The sequence below is a fragment of the Neolamprologus multifasciatus genome, chromosome 12, assembly GCF_963576455.1.
Source record: "Neolamprologus multifasciatus chromosome 12, fNeoMul1.2, whole genome shotgun sequence".
NCBI classification, from domain to species: Eukaryota; Metazoa; Chordata; class Actinopteri; order Cichliformes; family Cichlidae; genus Neolamprologus; species Neolamprologus multifasciatus.
The window spans coordinates 33,665,098-33,685,157 of record NC_140450.1 but is presented as its reverse complement, the minus strand read 5'-3'; the positions used below and the strand labels follow the sequence as shown (position 1 = coordinate 33,685,157).

At 42.8% G+C, this 20,060-nt stretch overlaps 1 protein-coding gene and 1 long non-coding RNA gene across 9 annotated transcripts in view; one reads left to right on the top strand and one right to left on the bottom strand.

Annotated features, from left to right (window-relative positions):
• The window catches only part of LOC146507369 (uncharacterized), a 255,677-nt gene that overhangs the window by 6,517 nt on the left and 229,100 nt on the right, over positions 1–20,060 (bottom strand). The gene's annotated exons all lie outside the window — the stretch shown is intronic.
• Positions 18,296–20,060, top strand: part of fbrsl1 (fibrosin-like 1) — a 329,995-nt gene continuing 328,230 nt past the window's right edge. For 7 of the 8 annotated variants that reach the window (XM_085179337.1, XM_085179336.1, XM_085179340.1 and 4 more), the window contains exon 1: positions 18,296–19,941. In XM_085179337.1, coding sequence (XP_085035463.1) covers positions 19,639–19,941 — 303 coding nt within the window. In that variant the 5' untranslated portion in view covers positions 18,296–19,638. The remainder of the gene's footprint in view (positions 19,942–20,060) is intronic. The other variant, XM_085179341.1, reaches the window with a different exon arrangement.

The window sequence follows — 20,060 nt, the reverse complement described above, 5'->3', positions numbered from 1 at the left end:
AAATGAAAATAGGAGATTTACAGTTATAGGTCAGGTCAGCTAAGGTAAGGCTTTTTTTTAACGCTGTGTTGTAAATGAATATTAGAAAGCAACTATAATAATAAAAGCCCTTTAGCAATTTAGATATTGCTATATTGCTGTACGGCTATTGCTGTTGGTAGCCGTGTACTAAACGATGGACGACAGCAACGTCTTGTTTCTTGTCTGTAAACAAAACTGAATCATATGTAGTTTATAGCACTAACAGCTCAGAAATATTCACACAAGGTTTCAAACAGCAGTTTAATACAACATAAACATTCCCCTAATTCTTTTTTTAAGTGGCTAACAAAAGAATCTGCTTCACAAATGACTTAAATAGACCAAATATTACACTGAATATAGCAAATACATAGCAGAATTCAATGCTGATATGCTAGCATACTACATCCATCAACGTTTTTAAATTATTACCTTTCATATGCTTACATTTTCTTACAATGGTTCCTGATTGTGACTGATGGCTAATAGATTTGTTGAAATCCGACTGCTTCACATTTAAAATGTGCCTGTTTAATGACTGGAGCTTTGCCCCATTTGTCTGAGGACTGTGCGCTGAAACGCGGTGTGTCTGCGTGCAGGCTTATATAACCCATTTCACAGGCTTTTGCTCTCTATTCATCTCACTTTGCTGCTTTTATGTACATCTAGGTAGTTATTCACTAAATTTTCAGCACAAAGTAGCTGAAGCTGGTGTTTGGGGGATGAAAATGCTGATGGATGACAGCATTACCACCCAGGAGATGTGGGTGGTTTGTGTGCGCCTACAATGTTTCAAAAACAGCTGACTAAGACCGCTGTGGACATTTGAATCATATAAATAAACTGATCGCCTTCTTCTTCTTCTTCTTCTTTTCTCTGTCTCTAATCTCTTCTATCTGTTACACACACTTTCTCTCTTTGAAATCAATCAGAGAGGGGCCCCCCACCACCACCACCACGCTGATAGATCTATTATTAATGAGAGCCCTTAGCACCAAACTAAATTTAGTGCATAAACTCCACTTGGAGTGCTAGAGAGGGGGATCAATAAAATCGCAGAGGCCACAGCAAGAGTCTCATTTAGCTCTCTGGAAATGCAGGATGTGGAAAGGCTGACCCTGAGTGCAAATGGGCCTCCTGACTAAAGCTTGTGAGAGTGAGCAATAAAGAGAGCAAGAGGTTCTGACAATACAAGGAAAATGTTAGCAGGTCTTGAATCGCTACCTTGTTACTAATCTATATATGAGACAGCAGGATCATTGTTGGGGTGACGTTTGGTCTAACTGGGTGCATACAAGGTCTGAATCATCTCCTATTGAGCAAACCGCTTGTGCTGCATCGGAATTTTTAGTCCCCATTACATTGACGTGTCTCCTGCGAGGATGGTCAATGACATTGCAACATACTTCCATATTTAATTATCGACCTATTTCCTTGGAATATTACAAAATTTTCTCCAAAAGATACTAGATAAGGAAACGTGCATCCATAACTGTCATTATTAGGGGCTAAGCGAACCACATATGGTAGCAATTCTTCTCAATGAAATGTACAATACAGATGCACGACAGCACAAACTATTAAATTTTCATCTTTTGTAAGACAGATTTTTCAGTAAGTCTTTCAATGTCTCTCTATGAAAGGTAAATATTGGTAGTGAGAGTGAGAGGTGAACATGTTCGTATTGGACAGCGTTGAATGCACATTATACACGCATGCTTACTCAGCAGGTCTTAAGTCCCTTTGGCACACATAAAGATAGAAGAGTTTCAAAACACTTTAAAGGACACGTTTACGGGGAACCTTTTGTAGCACACGCCAATAAAAAACGTTCAATAAGCTGATCATATAACTCACTGCAGAAGATATTTTTAAAAAGAGAAACGAGATTAAAGCGACCGCTTAAATCTGTTTGTAATACTGTTTCGCAGCCAATGAAAAGTGTCTTTTAGCTTCTCGAGATGGCTCCACGAAATCTAGTCTGGAGGCAAGATTTTAAAATCCCGTCCCCACATTAGACCAAAGCCATTTAACAAAACAGCAGAAGCTCAGCTGATGCTTGATTTTAACCTCAGCTCATGCCTGCTCTATTGAGACAGCGGGGAGTTAAAAGCTCGATTATAATCCAGCACCTGGAAATGTAAAGCGAGCGTGCAGATAGTCAAATGGATTTTAATAGAAACTCTCATCCAGCTGACAAGTAAAAGTTGGGTCATAATAAAGGAAAGTTGCATTTGCATTTGGTAATGTGCTGTGTTAGAGCAGGCGCAACTATGTTCACATCAGAGGACACCTTTGCTCTGAGTAATAAAACAGTTACGTTTGGTTATAAAAAGAATAACACAAGAAAATAAAACAAGTGTGCTTAAAGTCTTTCATTACCAGGATGGCGGACAGTGGGCATCTTGATTTGGGATCCATCTGGGGCCCATCATTAACCCAAACACACTTGGGGCCACCATGAAAACTGAGGACAAAAGTAGCTGGGTCCCAGTTGGGTAACCCAAGTGGGCCCCAACTATCAGACCCACTTCTACCCATCTGGGTCCCACACTTGTTTATTGGCTGGGCCTGATTTGGGGCCCATCCGGGGCCCGTCATTAACCTATGTGGGCAAACACATTTGGGGCCACCATGGAAACTGAGGGCAAAATTAGCTGGACCCCAGTTGGGTTTCCCAAGTGGGCCCCAACTATCAGACCCACTTCTACCCATCTGGGTCCCACACTTGTTTATTAGCTGGGCCTGATTTGGGGCCCATCCGGGGCCCGTCATTAACCTATGTGGGCAAACACATTTGGGGCCACCATGAAAACTGAGGACAAAAGTAGCTGGGTCCCAGGTGGGTAACCCAAGTGGGCCCCAACTATCAGACCCACTTCTACCCATCTGGGTCCTACACTTGTTTATTAGCTGGGCCTTATTTGGGGCCCATCCAGGGCCCGTCATTAACCTATGTGGGCAAAAACATTTGGGGCCACCATGAAAACTGAGGACAAAAGTAGCTGGGTCCCAGGTGGGTAACCCAAGTGGGCCCCAACTATCAGACCCACTTCTACCCATCTGGGTCCTACACTTGTTTATTAGCTGGGCCTTATTTGGGGCCCATCCAGGGCCCGTCATTAACCTATGTGGGCAAATACACTTGGGGCCACCATGGAAACTGAGGACAAAAGCAGTTGGGTCCCAGGTGGGTAACCCAAGTGGGCCCCAACTATCAGACCCACTTCTACCCATCTGGGTCCTACACTTGTTTATTAGCTGGGCCTGATTTGGGGCCCATCCAGGGCCCGTCATTAACCTATGTGGGCAAACACATTTGGGGCCACCATGGAAGCTGAGGGCAAAATTAGCTGGGTCCCAGTTGGGTAACCCAAGTGGGCCCCAAATATTAGCCCTGCTGCTCCCTATTTGGGCCCCACATGTGTGTGTTGACTGGGTTGTGTCTCTAAGTTTGCACAGACTGCAGATTCATTGAGTCACATGATCATGAGGGCTGCGCCTTGAATGGCACTGCAAACCTTTGAATCCAAAGCATAACTGTTAGATTTGTATTGTTGGATTGTCATATATGCCTAGAAATATATATTTATATATGCTTAGAAGTATATAATCATTTGTAGATTGAAAGAATGTCTCATCCTAGCAGGTCCGTAACAAGAGGGGGGTGCGTTCTGGCATAGATCACACACCTGTTGGGATCATGAGCAAGGTTGTATCTTCTCTTCTGACATATGGCATAGCAAACACACGTATATCTGTTTAGGTATAAGTGCCTTTGTTTAGATGAACTGCTGGACTTCCAGACCAGCACGTTTAGGGAAGTTGTTTATGGGGTCACATTCTGACTCCCCCCCCCAACACACACACACACACACCTACATAAATTACAGACTGGTACCTTTGTTCACGTGTATGTTAATGAACCTATGTATATTCATGTCACCTCAATAAAGGAGGGTCAAGTGAAGGAACGGCGCTCGTCGTGGTTCTCTCCCTTTGCCTACTCGTGTCTTGCTTTTGCCGTGTAGTAGAATTGTCCTGAACGTTCCAGCGAATAGGTTTATGCTACAAACCGATCAATAACACCAAACCAAAGAAAATGTAATCATCCACCTTAAACTGGCACCTAAGCAAGGAACACAGCGAGCAGTTAACGTCAGTCTTGGGAGAAGAGAGCTGAACAAACTGTGAGACAAAGGAAAGGGACAACTGATGGTGGTATATAAGTTGGGGGCGGGGTTTGAAGGTGAAGGAGGAAGATGGGTGATGGGAACAGCTGTGCGCTGGAGGGAGGAGAGAGAACCAAAAATATTCATTTACCCGGCAGTGCATAAAACAGACACAACACACTGACTGATAGTGACTGAAATATCAAAGCCAGCAGTCTGCTGGGTAGGCTGGGAAGTGGCTGCCGCTGCTGTTTGATCCATCACACACCCGCTTGTGTTTTTACTAAAAGCTTTGGAGAAGCCTCTAGGTGCCAGTGAAGCAAGGTGGAGAATGCATCCAATCTCTCTCTGCCTCTCTCTGTCAGTTTGCCTCTTCCTTTCCCTCCCCCTGTGCCTCTCATCTTGTACAAATTGTGAGAACTCCTTTAGGCACAGTGGGATGAGAAAGTATGCATTTGCTGGGACAGCATGCGTGAAAGCGTTTGCTCTGTCTGGGAACGCGCGTGTACCTGTTTTCGCTTAAGCTCGGATAAAAGTTAGATCCTTATCTTGCCTGCTTCCCCCCCCCCCCCCCCCCCCCACTCACACGCTTCTTTTGAGGGAGAGCAAAAGCTGAAGAAAGTAGGGGAAAAACGATTTCTCCATCTTCTCCACAGCTGATCTCTTGTGCTCGACGGTGAAGTGCATGTCAGGAGAGATATCAGCGAGCAGAGCCTGCAGCACGGTCGCCACCTGGAAAGCCACCAAATGGAGCCATCACCAGGAACAGCCATGTCCTCAATCTGCTGGACTTACTTTGAGGACTGCTTTGTTTGACAGACTCACTGCCAGAGAAAATGTGGGTCTGCTTTTTTTGGGTGGGGGGGTGTATTGGATCAACTTAACACATAAAAAGCTGACCCATTATTTCTTTTTCCGTTTCAGTGAATTGGGACTGCCCGAAGGTGACGTGCAGGTCAGGAGAGATTAAGTCTTAAAGAACCTTAAATATCAGCCAGGAATTCTTTACATCTTTTGCAGATGATGCTTTAAATCTGTCATATTTCATAAAGACATTAACTCCCCGCGGCTCTCCGACTACTCTGCCTGATATTGAAACTGAAATGTCAAAAAGCTTACACTTAGTTATGTCTCACTCCATAAGCAAACATGAGCCCACGCACGTAAACACACACTATCTCCATAATCACTCGCGAGGGTTTTAGACATACGAGCACTCCCCGGGGAGCGCTAGCTACAGGAATCTCATCGGGAAGCAGCAGCAGAGAGTAACTAGATTTCTCTGTCTTTCTCTTCCTCCCTTCATCATTTCCTCCCACTGGAGAGCTCAAAGAGATTAACTACAGATCAGCTGGGAGACAGCGCTGCAGAGACAGCAACTGATTACACAGCAACAACATGCACTGGGGACGAAATGTGGATATGTGCATACAGTACTGTGCAAAAGTCTTGAGCCACACCTCATATCTGCATATATTCCTTCCAAGGAGAACAGACTTCTAGTTCTTCAGGCTTCCTGAAGGTCTTCCAAAGTTTTTTGTTTGGACATTTTTTCCTTGGCTTTACACCTGACCATGTTTTTCCCCTATCGTTCAAGTATTGAAGAAAACTGAACCTAACTCAGGTTGTTGTGTTCTGCCCATGCATGAAAGATTTTTTTTAGCAAAGAACCGTTTTTATATTCTAGCTTTAGACACTTTGTTGCTAGCAGCCTGTCACAAAAAACACAATTTGTTCCTATTTCTTTATCTACAATCTGCAAAATTGCCAAAGATAACCCAGTTTGACAGGCATAAAATAGTATTTTAGCACCAACAAGGTGATTCCCGAACGCTATTAGCAGAACATTTGGCACATGATCAAATGATGTGCAACGTGTCCTTAAAAACAAGTGGAGGACAAAAGAAGAAGTGTCTGGCCTAATAAACTAACTCCAGCAGATGAATGTCATGTCTGAAAGGCATGTTTTTAAAGAAAACTCCAGCTAAGAGCTGACGCAGTACTTCAGAGGTGGAGGGATCTTCAAACATCGAAATAGAAATTACCATCAGTGTTTTCTCTGCCAAGCAGAGATGGGCAATAACGCGTTACTTGTAACGCGTTACTGTAATCCGATTACTTTTTTCAAGTAACGAGTAAAGTAAGGGATTACTATTGCAAAAACGGTAATTAGATTACCGTTACTTTCCCGTAGGAACGCTGCGTTACTGCGTTACTAAAACCGTGATTTTTTTGCGAGAATGTCTCATGACAGTGACGTAAGCGAGTGCGACGTTCGTGACAACAGCTGTGTGCAGATCAACAATGGATCATATATCGAGTGCAGAGAGAGTATGAGCGTGCAGCGTTTAAAGCGTGGAAGTACTGACCTTACTTTGAGTTTGATTCCATAAAAAGTGACAAAAACATTAGTGTCCGTTGTGCGTGGGAAGAAAACTTCTTTTACAGCAAAAAAACCCCTAAACTTCCGAGCAAGCACCGAGTAGCTACGACGTAATGGGAAACTCACAGAGAAACTCGCGGATTCTTCCACTGACCGCTGCGGCACACCTGCACCAGGGTAAACCTCCGCCTACCCCACTCCTGCTTTACAGGTGAAAATAGAGCAACAGGACCGCTAGTCTTTGACTTTATTTATTTTCTGCTGTGTTTTACTTGCATCTATTTGAAAGACTGAGTGTAAACACACAAAAAACGATTTTATTTTATGTGCTGGAATGTGCAGAAAATAGGTTTAAATGTTAAACAAATTTCTTCCAGTCAGAGAATGTTGCATATAAATAAATTTTTGCTTGATGCATAAAGTTAAAAGATTAAAACTAATAAAACAAGTTTTAAAAAGAGACTTTTCCATTTGATTACATTTTGTATGATGATTATGCAGAAAAAGTAGAATTGGGCTAAAAGATCTATCGCTTTATCACCTATTCAGGTTGTAAATCGTGTTTTTAAAAAGTAACTAAGTAACTAAGCAACTAAGTAATTAATTACTTTTGAAAATAAGTAATCAGTAAAGTAACGGGATTACTTTTTTGGGGAAGTAATCAGTAATTAGTTACTGATTACTTTTTTCAAGTAACTTGACCAACACTGCTGCCAAGCAATATCATCTGGAAAGCTTGGTAACACCTTTGCTTTATATAACAAAAATGACTCGTGAACAAATAATCATCTTGGTACTTGCTTTTCCTGATTTGCTTTTAAGGAATAATTATTCATGGCACGCATCGCTATTCTGGTTTTACTGCATGAATCAGATTGGAGTGTCTAGTTTCAATGGGTGTGTTTGACTTTTGTTTGTTTTACCACCAAACGACACAGGAGCAGGTGTCTTTCTTCTGAAAGGTTACACGTGCTGATGTTCTGATTCACTGTACAATCAATCATTCCATCATTTATTATCACTCACTTTGTTCAGCTGGGCAACATGCCATTTCAGAGGGTTTTCCGTCAATATTTGAAAAGCTGTCTGCATCAATCCTGAGTTACGGCTTCACAGAATGTGTAGAGGAGATGGATTTACGACAGTGTACGGGAAAAGTTAAACAAGTATAAAAGAGGATGAAAGGTTTTGGCCAAATTATTTCCTGTACTTGGTGTCATTACAGAATGACTCTGACTACTTTCCTCCTATAAATTGAGCACTCTTCACAAATGGGATTCAATCATTTGAATAGAAGTGGGTTTTCGTTTTTTTATATCGAGAGTACGACCAAATCTTCTTATCTTCCCCAGTCTGGATTCTCTATATTTTATAGGGATTAAATAATGGCCTTGAAATAAATGATTTTAATGGATACGTGCATAATACTGCAGAAGAAAATCCTTCAGTGCTAAACCATCAAGTAAGAGTAACGCTTTTTCATATTTGCCCAAATGTGTCTCTATTAATTTGCAAAAGAAAGCTGCTTGGCATAAGCCCACTGTTAGAAACTCCCTCCATTTGTAACGATGAAAATCTGCTGTCACGCATAATCAGCGATATTACATTTCAGACTTACATAATTAATCAGCGAGTTGGTGAATAACTTATGATCCCAGTCATGAATTATATTTAAACAAGTCATTACTAGGGTTGAACTCAAAAAGCGACTGTAGTTCTCATGTTGAAAGTAGTGCGCTGGGCTGCCTCAGCATGCCTTCATTTATAAAACAAACGATCCATGTATCTGCTCAGTGTCTCACACTTGAAGCAGATCTTCTTGATGTTCTCTATTATAACTATCTGGGCACCAGTGAAGGACTTCAGGTGCGATGAATGCAGGTGCAGCACTGTATGTTTTCCCTGTATAAGTAAGAGTATATGAATATTTGGAATTACATTGTCCAGGAACGCAAAACCAGCTTGTGGGATCATTTACAAGCTGATGAATCCATTAAACATTATATCATCCAAACGTGTATTTTTTAATACACATTTAAAACACGTTTGCTTCACAACTGCAAGCTGCTTTGCAACCCACGTCCACCCCAGCGCTTGCTCTGTCATACATAAATAATGCTATATCTATTGCTACAGATGCCTGTGGGGGTTTTCGCCAGAGATCAGATTACAGTAACGTAATCCGATTACTTTTTTCAAGTAACGAGTAAAGTAAGGGATTACTATTGCAAAAAAGGTAATTAGATTACCGTTACTTTCCCGTAGGAACGCTGCGTTACTGTGTTACTAAAACCGTGATTTTTTTGCGAGAATGTCTCATGACAGTGACGTAAGCGAGTGCGAAGTTCGTGACAACAGCTGTGTGCAGATCAACAATGGATCATATATCGAGTGCAGAGAGAGTATGAGCGTGCAGCGTTTAAAGCGTGGAAGTACTGACCTTACTTTGAGTTTGATTCCATAAAAAGTGACAAAAACATTAGTGTCCGTTGTGCGTGGGAAGAAAACTTCTTTTTACAGCAAAAAACCCCTAAACTTCCAAACAAGCACCGAGTAGCTACGACGTAATGGGAAACTCACAGAGAAACTCGCGGATTCTTCCACTGACCGCTGCACACCTGCACCAGGGTAAACCTCCGCCTACCCCACTCCTGCTTTACAGGTGAAAATAGAGCAACAGGACCGCTAGTCTTTGACTTTATTTATTTTCTGCTGTGTTTTACTTGCATCTATTTGAAAGACTGAGTGTAAACACACAAAAAATATTTTATTTTATGTGCTGGAATGTGCAGAAAATAGGTTTAAATGTTAAACTAATTTCTTCCAGTCAGAGAATGTTGCATATAATTAAATTTTTGCTTGATGCATAAAGTTACTTGTATGATGATTATGCAGAAAAAGTAGAACTGGGCTGAAAGATCTATCGCTTTATCACCTATTCAGGTTGTAAATTGTGTTTTTAAAAAGTAACCAAGTAACTAAGTAATTAATTACTTTTGAAAATAAGTAATCAGTAAAGTAACGGGATTACTTTTTGGGGGAAGTAATCAGTAATTAGTTACTGATGACTTTTTTCAAGTAACTTGACCAACATTGGTTGTCGCTGCTGTTTTTATTTCACCTGCACGTGTACACCTCCCCGTCCACCCCCAAAAAGCAGATGGCAATAACTACAGCTATATGATGTATATCAACTGATAACCATCTTCTCTTGAAATTAAGAAGCAAACACTTTATCTCTGGCTGGAATTGTTAAGGTGTCTAAAAATAAATATCTGTTAAAAAGCGAAAGTTAACCCATAAGAATATTAAAACAAAGCAGGGAAGCACAGCCTTCCTAAAAGAGGGAGCAGCATCTAAAGCATTGTGTTCTCTCATTTGCCTGGAGTGGATGCATGCATGAAAAGCTCCATGTCTCTTTGCATGCAAATCCAGTGTGTTTCTATGAGTGTGTTTTATCTCAGGGGCTGCTGTTTTCTAATCAAGAGGCTTGTGAAAGCCAGGGGAGCGTTATAAGAAGCCAAGCATAATACGCCCGTTCACAGCCCCTTCCTCCCTCTCTCTCTCCCTCTATTTCAACACACGCTCATTTTACAGCCTTTTAACTTTCAATCTGCCAGTTGTTGATTTTCTATTCTTGCCTCTCCTTTGTTATTCAGCAAGCCTCTCGGTTGCTGTTTCGAATGTATGAGCCATATTAACACTTGAGATAATGCATATCAGCACCGCTCAAAAGGACAAAACACTGTGGCAGGGTTTTTTTTTCTCATTTTGCGGGGTGCACAGTTGTGGTTTTTTGTAGAAATGCAAAGTTATCTTTGCTTGTTGTACACTCTGCACAGCATGCGATAAGATTGTCATCAAATAATAAAGACAGATGGTATGCAACATTTATATCTTAAAGCAAAAAATGTATCCACCACTACGCAAAGTCCTTAGCAGGGTTACAGAGAAAATCAAGCCAAATAAAATGCATGAGCTGCATTTCATGAAATCAGCAAGTGGCATCCAGTTGCTTAATCTTACTCAGCTTAACTCGACAGTTGAGTGCACATTAGAAAAGAACAGCTCATCCACAGCATGCAGGTGTAGCTTGACATAAATGTAACACTGTGGCAAAGGGCACGTTTGTATAAGCTAATGATGAACTTTAAATGAAAGTTAAAGTCACGCTCTATAAACTGACCACAGTTGACAATCATGTGGACCCCAGACCCTTATGGGCTCGTCTCCGCAGCTCCCCTCATTACACATGACTGTCACCTGCCGTCAGCCTGTTTATGCTGCCTTCTATGTTTACTCAGTCTGTTAACATTGTGCTCATTATGCTGTACGGCTGCAGACATGCTTAGAAAACAAGCCGAGCGAAGTCTCTCCTTCTTTTTCTCTCCCCCACCCTCGCTCGCTCCCTCTCCGTCACTCTCTTTTGGTGCCACTTGCTCACTTATTCACGAGTTCTAACAAGCAAAGTCCTGGGTGGTGAAGCCCTCCCATGTGACAGTTTGTCACATCGTGTCAGCCTGTTGAGTGCCACTGAGAAAACATCACCTCTCCTAATGTGGCATCGTGTGACACGGCCTTCGACGCTGAAGAATCTGCAAACAGTTACAGGGTACATTACCGGAAGGTTGCATGTCTGAGAAAAGACCGAAGCAAAAAGTAAAAGAAAAAAAGAATGAGTTTTGTGTGTGTGTGTGTAGGAGGTTAAGGGAGTTGTTTGGGGACTTGGCACAAGTTATCAGTGCAGCTTGCGGGGTTTGGTGGCTCAGGCGTTAATTGCAGGGGGACAAGTGGGAATAGCTCTCTGTGCACCAAAGCAAAGAGCTGTTACATATGTAAGAGAAACCACTTGCACTCTGTCAATATTTGCTTTTGTTCGAGTTATTTACTGAGTTATAGGAACTGGAGGCAAAGTATTAAATGCACAGAGTCTCCTTCACTGGCTTTTTGTTTTGTGTGCGCTAATGCTGGATCACAGCTCACACAAGCATCTCACCACTACAGATTCAGTCATGTAAATCATGTAAAATATGTTAAAGTACTTTTATTTTTAAAAAAATCTTTATGTAACTCACCGTTTTCGCTTGGAGGAGTGCGTTGACCTTTCAGCACATAAGCTTTTTTAATTAACTAAACTTTGCTTGATGAAAAGACTTTCATCGCAGTGTTCAGCGTCTGCTGCACCATAAGGGTTTTAAGAAGAAGCAAAACTGCACAAAACGTCTAATTAAATGAACAGTTATTCTTTTTCTTGCTAAGAATTGGAAGATCGTCTTCGTTAAATAAGAATATTGAAACAGAAGAGGCGTGGGTACAAAGACTGGACGTAGAAGAAAAACAGAAAAACAGAGACGATCGAGCACAAAGGTACAAGGGAGTAAATGCTGGAAAGCTCGACACGTGGCACCGAGATGATCTGGCAAAGAAACAGGAAATGCAGTTAGTATACAGATAGAGGCAGAACACAGCTGCAGGTGGGAAACACACAAGGGCAGGAAGTGGAGGATCTGAAAAGATAAACTAAAGCAAGAACAAAATAAAGCAGGAAGTACAAGATATTTCATATCCTTTTGCCAGCGTACGGACTCGAAACGATAACACAGGTGCGATCGCCACGAGATGTGAGTTAAGCCATCGGTGATGAACTCAAATGACATCCTCGCTCTATCTTTCAGCGGCCGACAGGAATCGAAGCAGGTTTCTAGGGGAAATATTGACTGCCTTAGGGGGCCTTTTATGAAAAGCTCTGCTGTCACAACATCTGTTGATGCGATTTGGAGGAGCAGAAAGCATTGTTACTTTAGCAACAGAGAGGGCACTAGACGTTTAGGATCAATAAAAACCATTATGGCTATTTTTTCTCTAAATGTTGAGCAATGCCTGAAACCAAAACAAGAAATGTGGGAAATCTTGACTGAGGGATTCTCAGAGTGGGGGGTGCAATGGTATCCCCTCGTGGCGCACAATAATTCAAAGAAACATTTTTTTATGATGACATTTAACATGACATGTATCCACATTAGCCTCTTAACTCAATTTATTTCACTAAAGTATCAGGTCATGTTGCTAATTTTGCCCTGAATGATGCTTGTAATAAAAGCCTGCTCGAGGGCTGCCAGTAGATTCATCTCTCACCCACACAGCTCTGGGGCCAGTCTCTCTGTTTGATTAAACTTTGCTCCCCAGTGCTATGAAATATCCAAAGGCACTTAGATTTACAACCTGCTCCGTTAAATTATTGACACCTCGGTACAATTCCTATCACTTTCCTGACTAATCCTATGTTGTTACCTCACTTATTTAAGTTGGTGACTTCCACTTGACTTTCAGCTCTAAACCAAGCTGGAATGATTCATCATCGCCTGATGTCCACGGCTACGGCCATGTTTACGTTACACATGCAATATCTGTGGCTATATATAAGTGCCTGTGTTCAGCATGGAACAAACAGCTGCTGCCTTTGAAGCATAGATATAGAGCAGAGGCTCAATGACGGATCTAAATAACGTAGGCTGTGAAGATAAAACAGGTGAGATGAAGAGGGGAATGAAGGATAAAGGAAAGATAGAAAGAGACAGCAGGGGAGACTGAGAGGGTAAGAGATGACGAGAGGAGGCTCTCGGGCCGGGAGGATGTTTAAGCTGTGTCTTTTGAGCAAGCAGGTTAATTTTTCATGCGGCAGTTTGCGAGGCACCAGCCCAGACAATCCTATGGCTGGCCACGGTTTCCTGAGAGAGAGCTTGTTGCTCGAGGCCCCCGGGCGGGTTTCTTGTTGAGCCTGCCTGTAAATTGCCACCAAACTAGTGAATTACTCCATGATGTGTCACAGAGGCATCCGAAAGACCTACAGGCATAAAACCACCGACTTGTGTTTTCCCTCACAGTAATTCCTCGGTGACAGCTAGGGCGACAAATTGAGACGTCTCAGTTAGAATCCAACATCCCATATTCAAAACAGCTGGTCGTCATTGCTGCTGGAGTTTCTGATGGATTGAATCGACGTGCGTGCTGGTTGTGGTTTAACAAACAATTGCAAATCGTTTTGAGGCAGATATTGGGGTAATTCATCAGTAAATGGCAAATCTGAGACGATCTTTTTAAGAACAAGACTAAAAGCTGTGTTGCTCTACACAGATACAGTGGTGCTTTCAGATAAATGTCGATTTTAAGTTGCTAAAAAGCAAAGTGTAGCATTTCAGCATGCTAGCATTAATTTATTAATTGGAATAGATGCTAAACTCTGTGTCACTGCAGCACTGCATCAGCCCTGAGTGGGTTGGAGGAAACTTCTAGTTGGGGCGATTTTGCTGATGGTAAACCGTGATGTTTTCACCTGTGTGGATACATGACCAATCACCACACAATCCACTCAGCTGACCAAAGGGTGCTGACCAGTGTTGGTCAAGTTACTTGAAAAAAGTAATCAGTAGCTAATTACTGATTACTTCCCCAAAAAGTAATCCCGTTACTTTACTGATTACTTATTTTCAAAAGTAATTAATTATTAGTTGCTTAGTTACTTTTTAAAAACACGATTTACAACCTGAATAGGTGATAAAGCGATAGATCTTTCAGCCCAATTCTACTTTTTCTACATAATCCATCATACAAAATGTAATCAAATGGAAAAGTCTCTTTTTAAAACTTGTTTTATTAGTTTTAATCTTTTAACTTTATGCATCAAGCAAAAAATGTAATTATATGCAACATTCTCTGACTGGAAGAAATTTGTTTAATATTTCAACCTATTTTATGCAAATTCCAGCACATAAAATATTTTTTTTTGTGTGTTTACACTCAGTCTTTCAAATAGATGCAAGTAAAACACAGCAGAAAATAAATAAAGTCAAAGACTAGCGGTCCTGTTGCTCTATTTTCACCTGTAAAGCAGGAGTGGGGTAGGCGGAGGTTTACCCTGGTGCAGGTGTGCCGCGGCGGTCAGTGGAAGAATCCGCGAGTTTCTCTGTGAGTTTCCCATTACGTCGTAGCTACTCGGTGCTTGTTTGGAAGTTTAGGGGTTTTTTTCGCTGTAAAAAGAAGTTTTGTTCCCACGCACAACGGACACTAATGTTTTTGTCACTTTTTATGGAATCAAACTCAAAGTAAGGTCAGTACTTCCACGCTTTAAACGCTGCACGCTCATACTCTCTCTGCACTCGATATATGATCCATTGTTGATCTGCACACAGCTGTTGTCACGAACGTCGCACTCGCTTACGTCACTGTCATGAGACATTCTCGCAAAAAATCACGGTTTTAGTAACGCAGTAACGCAGCGTTCCTACAGGAAAGTAATGGTAATCTAATTACCGTTTTTGCAATAGTAATCCCTTACTTTACTCGTTACTTGAAAAAAGTAATCGGATTACAGTAACGCATTACAAGTAACGCGTTACTGGCCATCTCTGGTGCTCAGAGTTGTAAAGTGCAACGTAAGAACTCCCCAGTGATTTTAGTCTTGGGCAAGATACCGAACCCCGACTTGTACCCACACACAAAGTATTACTGTGTGCATTGAAGAAAAGCAGAGGACTTTACTTTGACATTACTTGAAAAAACTAATCGGATTACAGTAACGCGTTACTTCCATCTCTGCTGTCTACAAAGCTGGGTTAAAGACAGGAACGTACAATCGTGTTGGTTTTTATTCAGATTATACAGATCACACTGCCACTGCTGAAAAAAGTAATCGGATTACAGTAACGCGTTACAAGTAACGCGTTATTGCCCATCTCTGGTGATGACACCTGGGTGTGTGCTGCAGACCACGCTGTCTCCTTCTGTTTCAGCCATAGTCAGTGACCGCTTCTTTTGGCAACAGTGGGGAGCTCTTTGATTAACTTGTGCTTGTCACATAGACCCTCCAACCCACCTCCACAGCATCCTCAGCCTGAGCTTCTACAATTTGGGATCTTCCTTTCATATCTCTCCTTGATGGCATCCTCCCAATGGACTGTCAGCTCAACAGTGAAGACATACTAGCTGGAACTGGACCAGAGGCCCAGATTTTGGCACAGGTTGGTGACTGTGATTTCAGCTGGAAAGGTGAGTGTTTTGTTAAGGTCAGCCCTCGCTTCCTAATCCATAATTATGCAGTTTCCTCAGAATTTCTGCCCTTCACAGGGCTGAAAAGTGCTTGGTGTCTTTTAGAGGATTTTTAATATAAATGGATTTGGACTGTGTGTGAGCCCACAGCGCTACGCAACAGTGCTACACACTGCATCACCGTGCCTCCTTATAATAAACTTAAGGGGTGGGTAGCTCACAGTCATTACACTGAATTGGAGAAGAACCAGCTCAGAAGGCTACATAGAAATCCCATTGATAGTAGACTGAGCATCTTATTGTTTACATTTAATCTAATTGGCAGTTGGGTGTGTAACATGGACATAAACACACTTTTTCATTGACCATAACCAAGTGATTTAGATGCCTAACCCTAATCATTCAATAACCCAACTTCATAACTTTACCATATTCTTACACCAACGTTTTTGTCTGGGGGGGAAAGCGTTTGCCATTTCAACTATGCCTTAAAAAAAGAGATGGTTTGTTGAACAGAGGTAATACACTGGCACGATGTGTGCACAAATTCTGTTGTGACACTGAAAGATTTCTTTTTTATTTACAGCAGTGTAGGGATTTGTGCATCTTACAGCTATCTGGGGTTCCACTGTGAAATCTAGCCTTATTGATTTCTGTGGGGCTACATTCTTTACAAAGGACACAGCGTGTACTTGGAGAGAGACTTTTTATTGCCTGCTTCAAATCTCTCACCTCTCAATCTCATGTCAGCGCCACACAGCAGACTCTTAGAACTATCGCAGCGGAAAACAACTTTAAGCAATGAGCGACTTGACCTCAGCTACGTCAAATGAATCCTTATCGTGGTGGCAGACGCAAAGAAAAACAATTCCGCCACTTAAATATCATAAAAAAGCATGACAGGTTCCCTTCCTTTAGCTTCCAGCGCAGCTGGGGCTAAGCGTTTCAAACAGACTAGCGTTTGAATGACTGTGATGCGGGAGCTCAGAGTCTGTAGCTATGGATTAAGCTCACAGCAAATAGTTGCATGGAAGAAACAGAGGTAATCTCTTCCCTCTCCTCCACGGCCCTCTCACCATACCTGTTCCCCCTTTTTTTAATCTCCTTACTGAATGAGTTCTTGCAAAGCTGCTCAAACAGAGAGGGGTTTATTCACAGCAGTTAAAGTAACATGAAAACGATACCGTCTCAAGACGAAAAGTGCACCGGCGCAAAGATCGATGCACCGCTCACCTGGTTATCCTTCTTCAAAGTGACATATAGGCCCGGCGGCTGCCTCATTCAAACTGACAACTTCAATGAAAAGTAAATGAGGGCTTATAACAAACTCAGCAATGGGCCTTGAACTGTGGACAGCTGTAAACAAAAGACAAGAGTCTTACAATTTTATAATTGCATATGCACAGGTTACAGCCTAACCTGATGTTTATCATAAAAGGATCATCATGCTCGCTCACTCAGTGCAGACTGTGGTTTAATCACCTGCAGTGCGCTGGATAATTTACCCTGCAGCACTCTGCATTTGCATAAAAGTACTTTCATTTTGCATTTTGATGCATTGCTTTGCATTTCCACCAAAGATCCTTATGTTAAAGAAAATTTCCACACCTGATCCACCGCACTAACTGCCTAAGTACTCCAGGATAGCATTTGTAGCTTCGACTCTCCTGTTTGGCATAGTGTGAAAATCAGGTGATAAGCCAGAGGATTCCTATAAGCAAAATTTCACACTCAGCGGTGCGGTTCATCTTCAGGTTTCATACTTATTAGACGATTGCCACTAAGTCATCGGTCGCAATATAGCCGCAATATAGCATTTTGCTAAATTCTTTCATTCGTGTGCGTTACGAGTTCATCAGAGAACACATGACAGCACGCCATGTGTTTGCTAATACACTAATAATAACCTAAACAGCAAGCTTCTTTCATTTACGCCCACAGCAAGTGAACAGGTTTCCAACTAAGCAAAGTATTATGCAAATACTCACCAGACATTTACAAAGGAACAACTTCCTCGACTTCTGTAACTGGAAATGAGATGCAGATCCTCTGGAAGTAAACATAATCTACAATCTATAAACTAGCTTGCCTAGAAAATTGGACTGTTGGCGTCTGAGGTTATGTTTCCATGTAATTGAAGAAGTCGATTGAGAAAATACCTTTATGAAAACATAATCACAGTATAGAGTATCGATAACGGTGTTAACCTGTTCCTACACGTTTGCATATTAATGGACCTGCATCACAACCTGATGGATCTGCAGGGGAGACAATAAACATTTATAAAGGCTTGCAGAAGTCTTACAGTCACAGTAAGGGCGGTGAAACCTATAATTGAAATAAATATTACACAGTGGAGTGATTGCATAATGTCATTGCCCTGATTTCTCCTGATAGAAAGCAGATAAATTAAGCAGTTTCACTTTGCACAGGATTCCCTGGAATTCCCTCAGGGAGCCCCTGGAAGTGCTCACTCTGCAGAGCCACAGCAGTCCTGCTCAGGCTTTACAAAAAGGTTCGGGGCAGGGTAAATATGACAAAGCCATATTTCAAATATATATTTTATTACAGTGCACTCATGAAATTCTGACCTTTATGTGACAGTGAAACGCAGCTTTACACTTTCTGTTGTCTGCTGGTGAATTTAGAGAGTTGGGGGTTGAGGTGGGGGAGAGAGGGGGGGAGAGAGCCAGCATGCTCGGAATGGAGAAGCTGTCAGAACCTGATAGATGAGAGTGCGAGAGAGAGAGCGCAAACCGTCAGCGGGAAACGGCATGATGTGGCATCAGCTCCGGCAGACAGACAGACTAAAATAGTGCCTTGTATGACAAAGTGTACCCAACAGTGAGAGAGAATGATTTTCCCTTTCTCTCTGGCTTTTTTCTTTTTTTTTTTTACACAAGCTTCCTTCCTATGGTAAATTGTAGGCCAGAGGTGGCGGAAATACGTCAGTTATGTGGGTTCTCTGAAGCTTGACTGCGTATCTTAATTTCGGATGAAGGGAATGAGAGATAGAGAGGGGAGGGGGCAAAGAGAGAGAGATTTTAATCACTCCTGTCGCTTTAAGGACACTTATCAAAGCCTTATTATGCGAACAGAAAATACCAGGAGCCACTGAGCAACTGAGGGACGGACTGGAGTGGAGGTTTGTAGGGAAACTCAACGTTATCTAAACTGGAATAGACCGCTTCGTTGCCCTATGGAGTTTGGATGTCTGTCTTATCCGGACGGCTCGGGTCATTTAGGAAACACTGCGCATAGCCTAAGTAGCTCTCAGACTTCGGATCCTTTGCTTCCGAAGCGCAGAGCGGAGAGGAATATGGCTTAAAAGTCAACGCGTAGTCCGCGGGATTATTCTCTCATTCGACAGCTTCTATCGACACGTTTACCGGGCGTTTATTATCAGCGTTATCTCGGACGGATACTGTCCCGATACTGTCTCTCTCTCTCTCTTTTTTTTCTTGCCAGACTTGGATCATGGATTGGGGTGGTGGAAAACAACAACGGGCAGCGACATGATTTCTCTGCGCTGTCTGCAGTATGCTGCGAGCTGCCGCTTTGAACGCCGCTCGTTATTACTGAGATGCCACAAAAGTTACGAGACGAGTGCAGTGCGCGGATTTTGAGCGTTTCGCCGTTTTTTTGCACCTGCTTTAGCGGCCAGCGCGTCGACACGGCGCAGATTCGTGACAGAATAGCGTGCGGATCCGCGTCGCTTCGCTCACTCTCACCCAGTCGCTCGCCCGCGCGGGGATACTTGGAACGTTTGCTTATCGTAATGGAGATTGGCGAGGTTTATACTCAAGGTCATCCACTGTTGTGAGGCTACGGTCGCCTCGTTATTTACACAGCCCCGCACGCAGCGCTGTCTCCACGTTATAGCGCAGCGCAGGCTACGATCCTCGGTCCGGTGTGTGTGTCTGCGTGCGCGAGCGCGCGCGTGTGTTATTTGATATTGCGCGAGCTGTGGAGTAATATCGCTGTTTCTTTCGGACTCTGGGAGAATTCTCTGACAGCATGGATGGGAAACTGAAGCAGGGTCGGAGATGTCGATCCAAGCGGGAGAGAGTGCGGAGGTTGCGGGAGGCTGGGAGCAGAGACGCCCGCAGCCCCGACCCCAACTCCTCCTGCTCCGACAGGGAGGGACACAGTCCGGGGAGGGACGCCGCCTCCCTGCCCGGTAAAAAAGCTCCGCACCCCGCGGCCGCCGCCAGAGTCTCGCGCCCCCCGCGGCGAAAGAGACGAGAGTCCAGCTCGCAGGAGGAGGACATCATTGATGGATTTGCTATCGCCAGCTTCATCAGCCTGGACCGTCTGGAGGTAAGGAGGAGGCGGATCGTTAACTGTTTGTGTGTTTGCATTCTTCATCATGTGTCAAGAGTGTGTGTGTGTCTGTGTGTGTATGTGGGTCCTCACCCACTCACCAGCAACATGAAGGA